This window comes from Phyllostomus hastatus, unplaced genomic scaffold, assembly GCF_019186645.2.
Source record: "Phyllostomus hastatus isolate PE091 unplaced genomic scaffold, TTU_PhHast_1.1 phas_contig_244, whole genome shotgun sequence".
NCBI classification, from domain to species: Eukaryota; Metazoa; Chordata; class Mammalia; order Chiroptera; family Phyllostomidae; genus Phyllostomus; species Phyllostomus hastatus.
The window spans coordinates 589,222-603,398 of NW_025333796.1; the positions used below are offsets into that span (position 1 = coordinate 589,222).

General features: G+C 65.6%; 1 protein-coding gene across 1 annotated transcript in view; it reads right to left on the bottom strand.

The window, feature by feature from the left end:
- Nucleotides 1–13,054, bottom strand: part of SMARCD3 (SWI/SNF related, matrix associated, actin dependent regulator of chromatin, subfamily d, member 3) — a 31,897-nt gene extending 18,843 nt beyond the window's left edge. Inside the window, exons 1-2 of the mRNA XM_045837762.1 lie at nucleotides 12,993–13,054; nucleotides 11,268–11,408 (exon numbers count right to left, since the gene is read on the bottom strand). Of these exons, the coding sequence (XP_045693718.1) occupies nucleotides 11,268–11,306 (39 nt within the window). The 5' untranslated portion in view covers nucleotides 11,307–11,408; nucleotides 12,993–13,054. The remainder of the gene's footprint in view (nucleotides 1–11,267; nucleotides 11,409–12,992) is intronic.
- Between the last annotated feature and the right edge of the window lie 1,123 nt (nucleotides 13,055–14,177).

Sequence of the window (14,177 nt, forward strand, 5' to 3'; positions counted from 1 at the left end):
CGAGGTGTCTAAAACAAATCGCAATGTGTTCGACGAGGTGCCTTTAGGTCCCGTGTTAGAATGACTCTTTAGCCCAAAAAAAAAAAAATCTTAGTTCAACTGGGACTAAACCCCTCGCTCCCGTGGGTGGAGCAGTGGGCAGTTTGGTGGCTCTTCCTGGCCTTGTGGGTGGGGACATTAGTCCATGGGACTCCTGGGTGGGAACACAGGTGAGCCACCAGAGCCACAGGCCACGTCCTCCTCCCACCTGGCCACGGCAGTGGGTGCCTCCTGTGGGAATGTGTCACTGGCCGTAGGCAGGGGGCGCTCTGGGGCAGCCCCGCGGCCACCCGGTCCTGCCTTCCCGGTGCCACTCGCAGCCGAAAGTCTGGAGAAGTCTACCCGGCCTGGGGAGGGGAGAGGAAATGGTGTGCGTGGAAGGCAAGAGGCCCCACCTGTGCCCAGAGGACCCCGGGGTCCTGTGGGGAGGCAGCCAGGCAGGCGTGTGCGGGACGGAGGGGCGGAGGCCTGCCCCTCCCATCGAGGGTTTCGCAAATCCTCTCATCGAGGATTTCGCAAAGCCGCACTGCACCGTGTCCTCACACAGAAGACCCTGTATAAGTCAGCAGACCGCGCTTTGCTCCTGGGCCCAAACAGCGCGGGGACATCCAAGCAACGCCGTGAAGACCCGCCGTGGAGTGGCCGGGGTTGGGGAGGCAGGGGAGCGGGCACCCCCGGGGCCTGGACACGCTCAAGGTGCGCTGCCCCCGGTCCCCGCAGACCCTCGTAATGACGGCCGGCTGGTGCCCCAACCCACCTACGTGAGGAGTCTCCACTCGGGGGAGTCTCTCGCCGGCCCTGACCCCCGGTCCTGGCTCCCAGGGCCGGGATCTGGCCTTGGCTCCTGCAGCCCAGCCTGTCTCGGCCCAGGGCTGGGACAACGGGGCCTTGTGACCCTGCCCATTGCCCCCGGTCTCCTGGGGTCCTGTCTTCCCCCAGGCCCTGAACCCGCTGCCCTGGCTGGGGCCTCTGCAGCTCCACGGTGGGACAGCTCTGAGCTTGCACTTGAGAATAAGGCGTCTAAAGCCCTCTCGGCACCGTGGACCTTTGGGGACAGAGCCCCCCTGGTCTCCATCCAGTAGCTCCTCCCGTCACCCCCACCCCTCTGGGGTGACGCACCAAGCGCCTCCAGACATCGTCCCTTGTCCCTGGAGGGTGAAGCTGCCCAGGGCTGAGAACTGCTGCGCCAGACTCCGTCAGAGGGGGGTTCATGCCCGGTGCAGCCACTGATGACCATGACCTTGTACAAGCTCCTCGACCTGTGCAGGCCTCCTTCTCCCCATTTGCAAGACAGGGAGCCCCACAGCTGACTCGCGGGGGTGTGGGGGGAGGGTCCGAGCGAGGTCGTGTGTGTGTAGAAGTCAACACAGCGCCGGGCACAGAGGGAACGCTCCCCGAGCTCTTGGGGCTGTTGCCGGGTGCCTGCCACTGCCATGCTTCCCTCCGGGCTCTGGGGGCCCTGCTGCTGACCCAGCCCCCGCCAGTGGAGGGGGGGCCCTGAAGCAAGGGAGCCCTCGGAGCCCTGCCGTAGCCAGGGTCACAAACACCAGCGGGGGTGCCTGAGGGCCGTTGGCCGGGCGATCACACGTGGTGGTTAATTCTGGGGGCCAGGTGGCGAGTCTGGGTCCTGTGCAAACCACCGGCGGCTTCCTGGAGCAGAGAGCGGCCCTGCGTAGGCAGACCGGGCCTCGCGTGGGAAGCCTGTGTGTGTGCAGCCCGGGAACTCGGGAGGGGCTGCAGGACACGGGAGAGAGGGGGACGCGGTGGGAGCCGCCACAGCACACCGACCGGATCCAAATCCAGGAAGAGTTCATAAGGCCGCGGCTGGCCCGGGGACGCCACGGTCTGGGAGCTGCTGCAGAGGCATCCGGAGGAAAAGCAGGGCCTCCCCTCTGCACCAGTGTCTCCCCGCCTCTGCCTTCCCTTCCCCACGTTTAAGCGAGCACCTACTAGGCGACAGCTTCGTCAGAAGTGCTGCTGATTCACACGCCAGACACAGCCTCAGCGCTCGGGACGCACGAGTTTGAGGACCGGCGAGGGGCCGCTGGGACTGAAGGCCCGGATGGGCTTGGAGAGGCGAGAAGCTCAGGCCGGCTCCCGCCCCAGGTCGGCCGCAAGTCTAGCTCCAGGTCGGTGGGGGGAGAGGCGAAGGAAGGACCGCTGCGTCCCTCTCCAGAGCCCTGGGCACGTGCTAGTGGAGACGGCCTCTCACAGCGGGGCCTGCGGCCAGGGGCCTGGCCCAGTGCTGGGCTCAGAGGACGGGGTCCTTACGGAGGCAGGAGGCAATGCCCCGAACAGCTCCCTGCTCAGCGGGGCTGTGGCTCGGCGGCAGCTGGCCGTGGTGGCGGTGGAGGAGAAGCCGGCAGCTGCCGCCCTGCCGAGAGTCCCCGGGGAGCTGGCTGCGGGGTTGCCGTGGGCTGGGCCACTGACTGAACGCCGGGGTACCCTCTGCATGGGGAGGAAAAAGGCGCCCCTCTGGCCGTGCACGTTCCCGTGAGGGGGGAGCCAGAGCCAGGCGAGGGGACTGCATTCCAGCAGCCAGGGGACCAAGGGGCTCCGCAGGGAGTGGCAGGGAGTCCAGCTGTCCCCGGGGTCAACCCCCTGGAGGTCCAGACTGCCGAGAGCTCGCGTCTCTCCTGCGTAAGGCCGGACCCCCGACACTGAGGGCAGCGGTTGCCATCCCCCGGTTCCAGGATGAACAGTGTCCTCCCCCGCAAAGTCATTTGTTGGGGTCCTAACCCACAGAGCCACAGAACGTGACCTTATCTGGAGACACAGTCCCTCCAGAGGTCATCCAGTTGATGGATGGAGGTCATGCGGGTGACTCTAATGCAGGATGATGGGCGTCATGGTAAAACGGGACATGGGGACAGAGCGGCGGACACGCACAGAGGGAAGGCGATGTGGGGAGACACGGGAGAAGACGGCCACCCACAAGCCAAGGCGACGGCCCTTCCTCACGGGTCCTTGCTCTCGGCCCCCAGAGTGAGCCGACCTGCTGACCCCTGGAGCCCAGACTTCTGGCCTCCAGATCTGCGAGAAAATGCATTTCTGTTGCTTCAGCCCCTCGTCTGGGATCAGTCCCGGGTACCAACCCACGCCCGGCCCTGCTCCCCACTGCCCCCTGCTGGTCTGCACGGGATCGGCACGCCAGTCCGTGGGCCACCCGCTCTACCCCCCGCAGCCTCAGCGCGGCCCTCAGGACGCTGCGCTCCAGCAGCCTGGCCTCCCTGAGGGTCGAGAGGACAACGGCGCCAAGCCACGCCAACCTGTCCCAGCCTCAGTCTCCTCGTCGTTGGAATGGGTGTGCCAGCACCTCACCTGTCTCGCCGGGTGACCGGGAACCCGTGAGGACAGTAAGGAGAGGACAGGTGAAAATTCTCTTCAAGTCACAGAGGGCCGGATAAAGTCACCCCGGTCATTAGTGAGTCACTCCTCGGTAGCCGCCCTTCCCACGTCGGACTCGCGTTGAACTCACTGTCACGAAAACTTCAATTCTCTTTCTCCTCCGATTGTGCCAAAGCATGACCCCCCCCCATCCGTTCTTGGAAAGCGGCCTTTGTGGGCTCAGGAACAGACACGTACGTGTTCCTGTTCATATTCTTCCAGTAAGCCCTAGCCCATCCCTCTGGCTCGAGAGATTCTGAATGTCAAATCCATCATCCCACACGGTCACCCTCCTTCCCAGCCGTGCGCCATCCACAGATCCAGGGAGCACGACCTTCTCCCTTCATCACGACCTTCTCTCCTCGTCCAGGTCTCCGCTGAAGGCACCGGGACAAAGCCCTCTCTCCAGACAATCTGCCCGCCCTGGGCTTCGTCTCCAACCGGCAGTAAGCCTGCTCCCCCATCGGAAGACCCAGTCCCGGGCCGGAGTGCCGGGAGGTGGTGTAGAACCAGCCACGGTGGAAGCGTTTGCACCACGGGCATCGGCCAACGGTACGACGAGTCGGAGCTCAGCAGTTGGGTATTGGCCCACCCCCCTCTGCACCCCGCTCCTGCGTCGGTGCCAGACTCCAGGTGTGGGGGAAGAGCCCGTCAGACACCTCCAGATCAGCACACACACACACATCTCCGTGGAGCTCAAGAGCCCACAAAACAGTTCCGTACTCAATACAACGCAACCCGGTCCTTTCGGCATCCCGGGACTCGGAAGGGCCGCACACTGCTGATCCCGCTTTGAAGACGAGGCTCACAGGTTACTGAGCCACGGACACAGAGCCAGGCCGTGGACTAGCGTGGCAGCGGGGCCACCGCACGGGGTGTAAATACAGACCAGCTGAGAGTGTGGGGGGGCGGGGTTCCACAGCAGCCCCCCCCCACTTCCTGTCAGCAGCACATCCTGGAGGATTAACGAGCACTGCTTCTCAGAATGGGACCCCTAACCGACCCTTGGGAGGGGGTCCTCAGGTTTTGAAGGTTCTTCACAGTTTGTCCCTAATTCATGGGGGCAGGGGGGTGGTGGGACAAGAGTCTACCTCAGGTGACAGCCACTTTTCATGCAACATGTCCCAAACTGACGCCCGCTGACACCTGGAGACCCTCAAGCTCCCGGGGTCAGAAATGGTCTGAGCAGGGGGGATGGGAGGGGTGACTGGGGGCGGGTCATGGGGTGAGGCAAGTTCAAGGTGGGAGTGACAAATGGGACAAGGCCGACAGCTTCTGCTAAGACCACACTGTGTCTTAAACACTCTTAGAAACCTTAAAAATGGGCAGATTTCACACTAAAAACAAAACAGGTTTCCAGAAAGAAACGGAAAATCTGGCAACAGAAGCCCACCAATATTTTGGAAGAGTCAGATGGAGGTGGGGGGGGAGGCTGCCCCTTTTTGAAGGGGGAAGAGCTCTCCAATTCACCCCCCCCATTCCCTGTTTTTTGTTTTTTTTTTAGGGACCACACACTAACGCCCCTGGGGCCCAGCAATTAACGTCTATGAGTGGCCTGAGCATTGAGCGCCAGGACAATTAACCTTTGACCTTGGCTGGAGGCACAGGGCTCTGGCTGCTCCCAGGGGGTTGGGGTCACGCCTCTGCAGGCAGGAAGGAGCGACCTCGGCGGAGGCTCCTGCCCTGACCGCCAGGAGGTCACCTAACCTCCCGGTGCTTCGGTTTCTCTTCTTAAAAGTGATGACGAATGATAGCATAATCAATACATTCTTTCCCTTCAAGTGTTGCGGTGAGGATTAATCATCGAAATCTCAGAAAACTCTTAAAGCAGTTCTTAAGCTCGCCAGGAGCCCTCCACCAGCCCTGGCCCCTACCTTTCTGACCCCAGGTGCTCGGCGCTGCCCCCTCCCGCGGGCGGGCGGCTGCTCTGGGTCTCAGGTGCCGCTGGGGAAGTGAGGGGTGGGCAGCGCGGGTGGAGGGGGGCTGGGGGGCTGGGGGGCGGTCTTGACAGGTCATCCACTGAACAGACACTTTTTTTTAACCCTCACCGGGAAACATGCTTATTGGTTGTAGAGAGAGGGGAAAGGAGAGAGAGGGAGAGAAACATTGATCGGCTGGCTGGCTGCCTCTCAGACACGCCCTGACTGGGAATCGAACCCGTGACCTTCTGGTTGATGGGACGACGCTCCAACCAACGGAGCTACGTTCTTGAAAGTGTTTCTAAGACCGAGTCTTGACCTGGAGGGAGAGGCCAGGGCGCCGCAGGGGAAGGGGTGGTCAAGCTGAAACTCAGAGGGGAAGCTGAGGCAAGGAAAAGCAAAAGCAGAATGACGCTTCTTGCTGGGTGGGGAGGGTGGAGCGGGACCTGCGACAAAGCAGGAACCCGGCTTCTCCGACCCCCCTCGGCCCCGCTGCAGGACACGCCCCCCCTTCCCAAAGCGCCTCCGCAAAGCCGCCCCCTGCGTCCCTGCGTCTGGGGCAGCTGCGGAAGCCCAGTCACCGCCGTGCACAGCCCCGGGGAGCCGGAGGACCACAGCACTCTCGCCTGGACCCCCCACACTGGCTCTCTCTCTCTTTTTTTTTGCCTTCCAACCAAAAACAAATTAGAGGCACAGAGTTTGGCCTGTCGGATACGCAGACTGCATCCGGCTGACAGAGCGCCACTGTCTAGAAGGACCCGCTGACATTTACAAGATGGCTGCACCCGAGTCACAGACGCGGGACCAGGGGCAGGGGGCATCCTGGCTGGTGGGAGGAAGCGCCAAGGGCTTCTCACTGCCCGCCCTTCCCCGGCCTTTACGCACCAACAGGGCGTTGGGCCGGGAACCAAGGGAGACACTGGTCACAGGCAGAGGGCCGGGGTCAGGGCAGCACTGGGCCTCACCCCTGAACCCGGGCACCGAAGAGGACACTCCTGATGCCCGTCCCGTGCGGGGCTGTGGGCACAGGAGTGCCGGCACTCAGCATCCTCGCCAGATCTTTACGGAAGGGGCACCAAGTGCCACCCGACAGACGAGAGACTGGGGCCTGAATAAACCGAAAGCTGGCACCACTGGGCGGCCGCCTCTCCCCCGGGGGGCACCAAGGTCCTGAGCAGCCTGCACGCGCCCCCGGGTAGGAAGGAGCGTTCAAAGAAGCCGGAGCTGGATGTTCCGAGAGCAACTGCCCAGCGTGTGTGAGGGCGGCCGTCGCATGCCCAGAGGCGGACACGTATCAGGGAGGCAGAAATGGTCTCTGACTCTGAAGGGCAAGACCAAGGTCATCGGGAGAAGGCAGCTCCCTCACCCCAAGGACCATGGAGGACAGACTGGGCTTCAGAACGTGGGGAGCAGGTCCTGTGTTGGAGGGACTGCCGGATGGGGTGCTGGCAGGTCCAGGTGGGCAGGCAGGAAAGGCCCGCCCTTGGGGCGTGGGGATGGAGAGGGGGCGTGGCCAACAGGAAACGCGACGCCAGGCCACTCCCTTTCTCTCCAGACTGCCTCCCTTCCTCCCTCTCTCGCTCACTCTCGCATTCCGGAAACAGCTCTCTGTCCCGTGCTGAGCAAGGCAGAGGCAGTTTGCACCCTTAAGGAGCTCTACAGGGACACATTTAAATTTGGGGGACATAAGAAGGCGGGACGTTACACTAATTGGGGAGGGACAATTAGTGGGCCTGGAAGGAGTGGCACTGAAGTCAAGCCTTGAAGAATGAGCTGCATGAGGAGGGAGCTGGAAGGGTGTCGCTGGCAGAGGGAACAGCAAGCGCGAAGGCGCTGCACGCGGGCAGGGGCCGGAAGGCCACGGAAGTGGAAGATGCACTCGGCCGGGTCTGTGCTGCAGAAAGCCCGTCCTGGACGCCCTGGGGGACTGGGGCTGGGGAGGGGCCGACTTGAGTGTGGGGCACAGTTAGGTGGCCACCTCCGTGGTCTGGGCAGAAGACAACAGCGATGGATGGGGGCGGTGACATGGGGAACAAGTTGGGGAACTGAGACGTGTCTAGGGAATAAAGTCCAATTTAAAAATGAGAAGATTTTTCCCAATGGAGAGAGAAGGAAGGGGCAGGGTCAAGGTCACCCCCAGGTCTGGGCTGCCAGGGACGGGGCCAGCCCGCATGCCCACTGCAGAGGGGACCCGGGTCTCCTGCGGTCCTGTATTCGCAGAAAGCTCCCGCTCCATTCCTCGGAAGAGAAGATTTGAATCACCCCCTGCCTCCGCTCTCCATTCTACCCCCTCAGGGGTGGGGGGGGCACTGTCTGATGGGTGGTCAGGGCCTGACACCGACTGGACAGGGTCCTCTCCTGGGTTGGGGGAAGGTGAGTTGGGGGCCGTGCCTGGCTTCCCCTTAGGGGTGAGTCTGTCCTTCTCCCCCTGTCGCCGTGGCAAGCCCAGGTCTACATCTGGGCCTCAGGTTCAAGCCCCCTTTCCTCCACCGAGCTCTTTCCAGAAGGACACGGACCGAGCTCGACCCTCTGTGCCCAGGGTGCACCTCGGGACCCGGAGGCAAGGCAGGCGGCGTCCCTCCCTGCACTCAGATGCACCTGTTGGGCAGACGGGCTGCTCGAGGTCTTTCCTGCAGGAAAGTCACAGCTGTCCCCAGCCCCGGAGAGCCAGAGGACCGCGGGGCTCTCACTGGACCCCCGTGCGGCTGTAGGGACAGTCCCCTTACCCCAGGAAGGTGACTCCGCATGGTTCTGGGTTTGAAACAATATTTGTCGGAAACGCTGACATTTATTGGAAATGCTGACATTTATCGGAAAGGCCGTTGTAAAGAGTGACAGAGGATTTCCTGCAGGCAGGCAGTGCTGCGTTCCTCCAGTTTTACTAAATTTCATCCCTGGGTGGCGTGCGGTCGGCCATGTTTCTGGGGCGGCCCAGCATGCACGGGTCCCCGCCTCAGCCTAGGAAACTGTCCTGGGGCCGCTGGGGACATGGCTTCCCCTGGTCGCCCCGTGTCCCCTTCATGTCCTTGCACAGGAGAGACTTCCTGGGGTCTCGGGGCCAGCCATCACAGCGTTTCTGAGCACACGGTTTGATTTCTGTCGTGTGGGCTGTGAGAGCCGCGGGACTGCGTGGGTGCCGCCCTGGGGGGGCCCGGGCCTCTCGGTGTGTGTGCGTGTGCTGTACACGGACCCCTTCCTGTCACGCATCTCCCCTCCCTGTGTTCCCCCGAGTCCCAATTTCCTCCCTGTACGTGTCTCTGCAGACCACCTCCAACACCTCGCCCCAGGTCCCCTCTCTCCCACCCTCCCTCCCTCCCTCCCAGCACGCTGGTCCTCCCTCCAGGACCAAGATGGTCTTCGGTCTGGAGGGACAGCTGACACGGAGTGACCCCAGGTTTGTACACTCCAGCAGGGAGTGTGCTCCTGAGGCTCTCAGAGCACATCAGGCGGTGGGCGGGGCTGAGAACAACCACTCCCCCACACACAGGGTCCCTCCCAGGTCACAGAGGGTCTGCACAGGACTCAGCACGGGACGCCGGGGGAGACGGCTCCACAGAGCGTCCCCCAGCTGAGCACCGCCCGGAAGCGGGCTGACCCCACGGGGGCAGCAATTCCAGAGGCCACTCCCCCTCCTGCTGGGACCCCTCCTCCCGGGACGCCCCAGCTCATTATTCTTTGCCTTTGGGCTCCCACTTGCTATCCCAACGTGCAACGCTAGGGGGCGGAGGAGGGGCACACGCAGTCCCCCAGCTGTGCGTGCCTGGTCTGGACGCTGGCTACCTGGGAGCTTATCAGCGTCCACACGGAAGCACGTGCCCAAGCCGCCAAGCGTCAAAGGCAGCTCCACGCCCGCCCCTGTGCACGCTGAATGGAGGCCAATTTTAGGTTCGTGTGACTCCAAAATAAACTGCCAGAGACTTCCCCTAGCACCTCACCCTGCACCGCCTTCATCACACAGCGGGGTTGGGGCTCCTCACTCCCTGGAATCCCAGCTCAACCTGAGATTCACCTGGTGACGCGACCCCCTGGGACACCAGGGGGCGCTCTAGGGCGTACTCAGTGCCCCAGGGCCTCCCGGCCTCCCAGCCTTCTCAGGCCTCCCCTCCCCCACTGCCCATCCGCGCCCAGGGCCTGACACAGCCAGGGTCACCCACTGTCTGCATCTGGGGGGCCCTTTACAGCTGAGCTCAGTGCACCCCAAATCAGCGGCGATGTAGGAGGGTTGACCACGTGGGGACCTGGCTCTGGCCTACCTCCCAGGGACCTCAGCTGCCTCCCCAACAGCCTCCCCACCCCCACTGGACCTGGCCTGTGCCCCCAGACACCCCAAAACTGAACGTGTGCAGTGCACTAGCTCACACCTTTCCTTTAAAATCCTGCATTAGACCCTGGCTGGCGTGGCTCAGTGGATTGAGTGCTGGCCTGCTAAGCAAAGGGTTGCTGGTTCAATCCCCAGTCAGGGCACAGGCCTGGGTTGGTGGCCAGGTCCCCAGCAGGGGGCGCTTGAGAGGCAACCCCACATTGGTGTTTCTCTCCCTCTCTTTCTCCCTCCCTTCCCCTCTCTAAAAGTAAATAATTTTTTTTAAATCCTGCATTAGAAACCAAGGCCGCTGACTAGGGAACAGGCCCGCACCTCAGATAGTGCTGAGGTCGCGGGGCAGTGGACAGGACCTCTCTTTGGGGGCCCTGACTTCCCTGCCCCTCACCGCATTTCTTTTCACGGTGACAGCAGCAGGTGACGGCGTTCCCTGCCACCGGCCGCTGCTCCATCCTCTGGGCAGCCCGCAGCCAGTGCCCGCACCACTGCGCCCTGGCATGCCCCAGCCACAGGGGTGGGGGGTGGGGAGAGGCAGGGAGGCCCCTGCCTCCAGGGCCGCCTCACCCGCAGCGTCTGAGGCCATGGAGGCTGAGAAAGGCCTTCTCCTTCAGCCCGCTCCCTGACCCCTGACCCCTGACCCCGGCACCAGCGACCCCACCCTCCTGCTCTCCGAATGCCGCCTCCACTTGCCCATCGAGAGCTTCCCCCAGTGTCCTCCCTCAGAGCCCTGCGGCCTGAATCCCCGACTGTGGCCTTGCTGGGGGACAGCCCGAGGGCAGGGACAGGCCCCCGCAGCACCCAGCCTGTTGCCGAGCGACCCTCAGCCGTGAGGCAGCAGAGGGACGGGGAGGGGCGCACACAGATGACAGGACTCTCAGGCAGGTGGCCTTTCCACCCAGGGCGTCCGTGCTTCCTTCTGGACCCGGGGGCTGGCACAGGACTAGCCAGGCCGGCTGCCTCCCGCTCTGCCGGGCAGCGGCTCCAGAGGGCCCAGCCCCTGGGGACCGGGCCTCCCGGAGACCACCTCTGAGCCCACCCCTCCCCCCAAGAACAACCCGGCCCCCCCCACCCCCCACCCCCGCCCAGGTCCCAGAAACCTCTGAGACATCAGCCACCGCACATCTGGGGTCAGGGTTCTGGAGGCCCAGTTGCACCGGGTCAGCAGGTCCCCCCAGCAGGCGGGGAGGCAGGCGGGTGCAGGCACACGCCCGTGGGCGGGGACAGGGACAGGCGGGGTGCCTGGGTGCCGGTGGGTGGGTGGGGAGAAGTGGAACAGGCCAGAGCCCCAGCCCGTTCTCACCTGAACCAAAAACGTGGCTCAGGCTCACCTGTCCCCGGCCCAGGCTCGCTTTGGGAGGCAGGCCCCAGGGACGCCGGGAGGTGAGGGTGGGGGACACGCCGGTCAGCGGGGCCTGGACAGAGGCTCCAGATGTGCGCGCGGGCCAAGGGGAGGCACTGCCCAGGGCTCCTGCTCCCAGGCTGGGGCCAGACGTGCCGAGAGGGGCCCCTGGAGTGAGACCAGAGACCAAGAGCCGGCCACTGCGGCGGGGAGGGGGGGGTGGCCCAGGGCTCCTGCTCCCAGGCTGGGGGGAGGCGGCGCCTACCTGTACCACGGCGGGTGGGTGCTGAAGGCCTGGACTCATAGGTGGCAGGGTCCTGCAGCGGGGCGGTCATCCAGTGCCCCCGTGGTGCCCGGGCCCAGAGCCCACTGCGCCTGTGGCCGCGGGCGCCATTCTGAGGAGGACCTGCAGGGAGAGGGCGGTGGGAGGGCGGCCAGGCCCTGGGCCCCGGTGCTGCTGCAAGGACCCAGGAGGCCGGCGAGGACACCGGAGGGGGCCCCCTGGGGACCAGCCCCGGACCGGGACCCAGGTGGCGGGCGAGGGCCAGCCCTGGCTGGTGGTGCATGGAAGAGCATGGGGGGGAGCAGCCTGAGGGGGGGCGTGCGGCCAGGCCCCAGCGCCTGCAGGACCGAGCGGGGGCACAGCCGAGAGCCCAGGCAGGGGACACAAGGTCTGCGGACTTGGCAACAGGTGAGGGGCAGAGCCAGGCATCGGAGGGGAAGGGCATGATTGCCTGGCCAGGCTGGGACCTGGGTGACTTGTGGACGACCCCAGGGGCGTCCCGAGGGAATTGCAGGGGAGGGGCAGGCAGGGAGCACCAGCCCACCGCCCTCCCTGAGGGCGCGGCCTCCCTGGGTTCACCCCGTGGGCCCTGGGCCGAGGGCTGGGGTCAGTGCTGAGGTCCCCGGGCAGAGGAGAGGGTGTGGGGAGTGAGGAGAGGGTGATGCCGTGGGTAGGGGTGAAGAGTGGGGGACCTGAGAGTGCTTCAGGGTCGTGTGTCGGGGAGGTGGCCAGGGGGTGATTCTGAGAAGGGGGAGGGGGAGGGGAGGTGATGGGAGTGAGATGCCGGCAGGGAGAGGTTCCCAGCTCCGGGTTGGCGGGGACACCCCGAGGGAAGGCGAGGGACTCCTGAACGGAGAGAGGTGCACAGGCAGGGGGTGCCGAGTGGAGACAGGGCAGGTGCCAGGCAGGGGGAGGAGGGGAGAAGCCAGGCAGGGGGAGGGGGGCAGGTGCCAGGCAGGGGAGAGGAGAGCAGGTGCCAGGCAGGGGGGAGGAGGGAGGTTTCAGCAGGGGTGTGTGGCGGAGGGCAGCGATGCCAGGCGGGAGCAGGATGGAAAGGTGCCAGGCGGGGGGGAGGAGGAGGAGGTGCAAGACTGTGGCGGAGCAGGGACAGTGCCAGCCTGGAGGGAGGAGAGGCAGGTGCGGGCAGGGGGTGCCAGGCGAAGGGACGGAGGGGAGATGCGGGGGGGGGGGAGGATGGAAAGGGACCAGGTAGCGGAGGAGGGCGCGACGCCAGGCAGGGGTGAGGAGGGGAGGGCGGTGGGAGTCTGCCAGTCAGAGAAGAGATGCTACGCGGCGCGGGGTGGGGGGGGCGGGGAAGGGGCAAGAAGAAGAGGTACCAGGCTGGGGGGGGGGGTGCAGGGGGCGCAAGGAAGTCCGGAGCGGGGGAGACCCCAGGGCAGGATGGGGAGAGCCCGGCCAGGGAGGAGGGGACACCAGGTAAGGGGAAGGCGCCAGGCGCGGGACCAGGAGGGCGCCGCCAGGAGGGGGGCGGCGGGGAGATGCCAGGCGGGGGAGCGGGATGCCAGACGCGGAGAAGGGACGCCAGGCGGGCGGCAGCAGAGGAGGAACCCGGCGGGGGGAGGTGGGGGGGATGCCAGCGGAGGCCGGCCGCGCGCTGCCAGGCGGGGAAGGCGGGGGCGCCGGCGCAGCGCGGCCCGGCGGCGCCTCCGCCCGGGGCCCGGGGGCCGCGCGGCGCGGGTCGCTCACCTGCTCCCCCGGGACCCCGGCCCCCAGAGCGCGGCAGCCCGCTCCCGGCTCGGCGCTCGGCCCGGCCCGGCGCCTGCGCTGCTGCAGCCCCGAGCGGGGGAGGTGCAGGGAACGTCTGCAAAGAGCGAGGAGCTTAACAACGAGTTAGGGATCAGAGCAGGCAGCGGCGCCCCGTGCAGCCGAAGGGGCGGTCGCCGCGCCGCGCGGGCCCGAGGTGCTCTTCGACCTGTGCCCAGGAGCGCCTTAGTGCTGGGGGTGCCCTGCGCGCCCACGGACTCACCCAGGCCGTCAGAGCATCCTGTGGGACCCCAGACAGCCCCCACTTCTGGACCACACAAGTGCACACAAGCGCGCGCGCACACACACACGCGCACACACACACACACACACACACTTTGGCGGGGGCGGATTAAATTCTGCTCCAGGTTCAAGGTCAGTCTCTGCCTGATGCCCTCCCTCCTGCACGCGCTCGCACACTCGTGGTCTAATCTCGGCCCCTAGTCGGCCTCACTCGCGTTGGGGTCCGCAGGGACTTGGACGGCCCGGGGAAGCCCTGGCTGCGCGCCCAGCCAGACCGGGGGCCTCCGACCCGGCCGTGAGCCCCCGGTCTCTGATGAATTTGCCTCCTCCGAGTTCCTTGTATCACGGGAATCAGGTCGTGCGTGCCTTTCTGGGGCTGGCCGATTCCCGCGAGCCTGACGCCCTGAAGGTTCAGCGTCACCGGCGCCTGTGTCCGAACTTCCCCCCGCTCCGCGCTGCCCGAGATCCCGCTGCACGTGTGTAAACAGTGCGTGCATGTGTGCGCGCAGACCGATCCTGTTTGAACGTTCGCCTGGCTGCCCGCGCGTCCCTGGGCTGCTCCCCGCTCCTGGCCGCTGCGGACGGTGCTGCTGCCGCGGGCCTTGGGAAACCCGTCGGCGCTGAGCCACCCAGAAGCCCACTCGGCGGCGCAGCCACCCCGGGAAGACGCGCCGGCTCCTCGCCGGCCTCTCGGGCGACGCGCCTCCGTTTGCGGTGCCCCCGCCCAGAGCACCCCCCGCCCCCCGACGGCACAGAGGACCCCATGTGGGCGTTTGGTCCAGTGGCTTTTACCCAGTGTCCTTCGTCCAGCCTGCCCCTGGGCCCCTTCCCACGATGGGACGGGAGTGCAGGGGAGGCCCCGCCGCCGCCCTTCCGGGGGCGCTG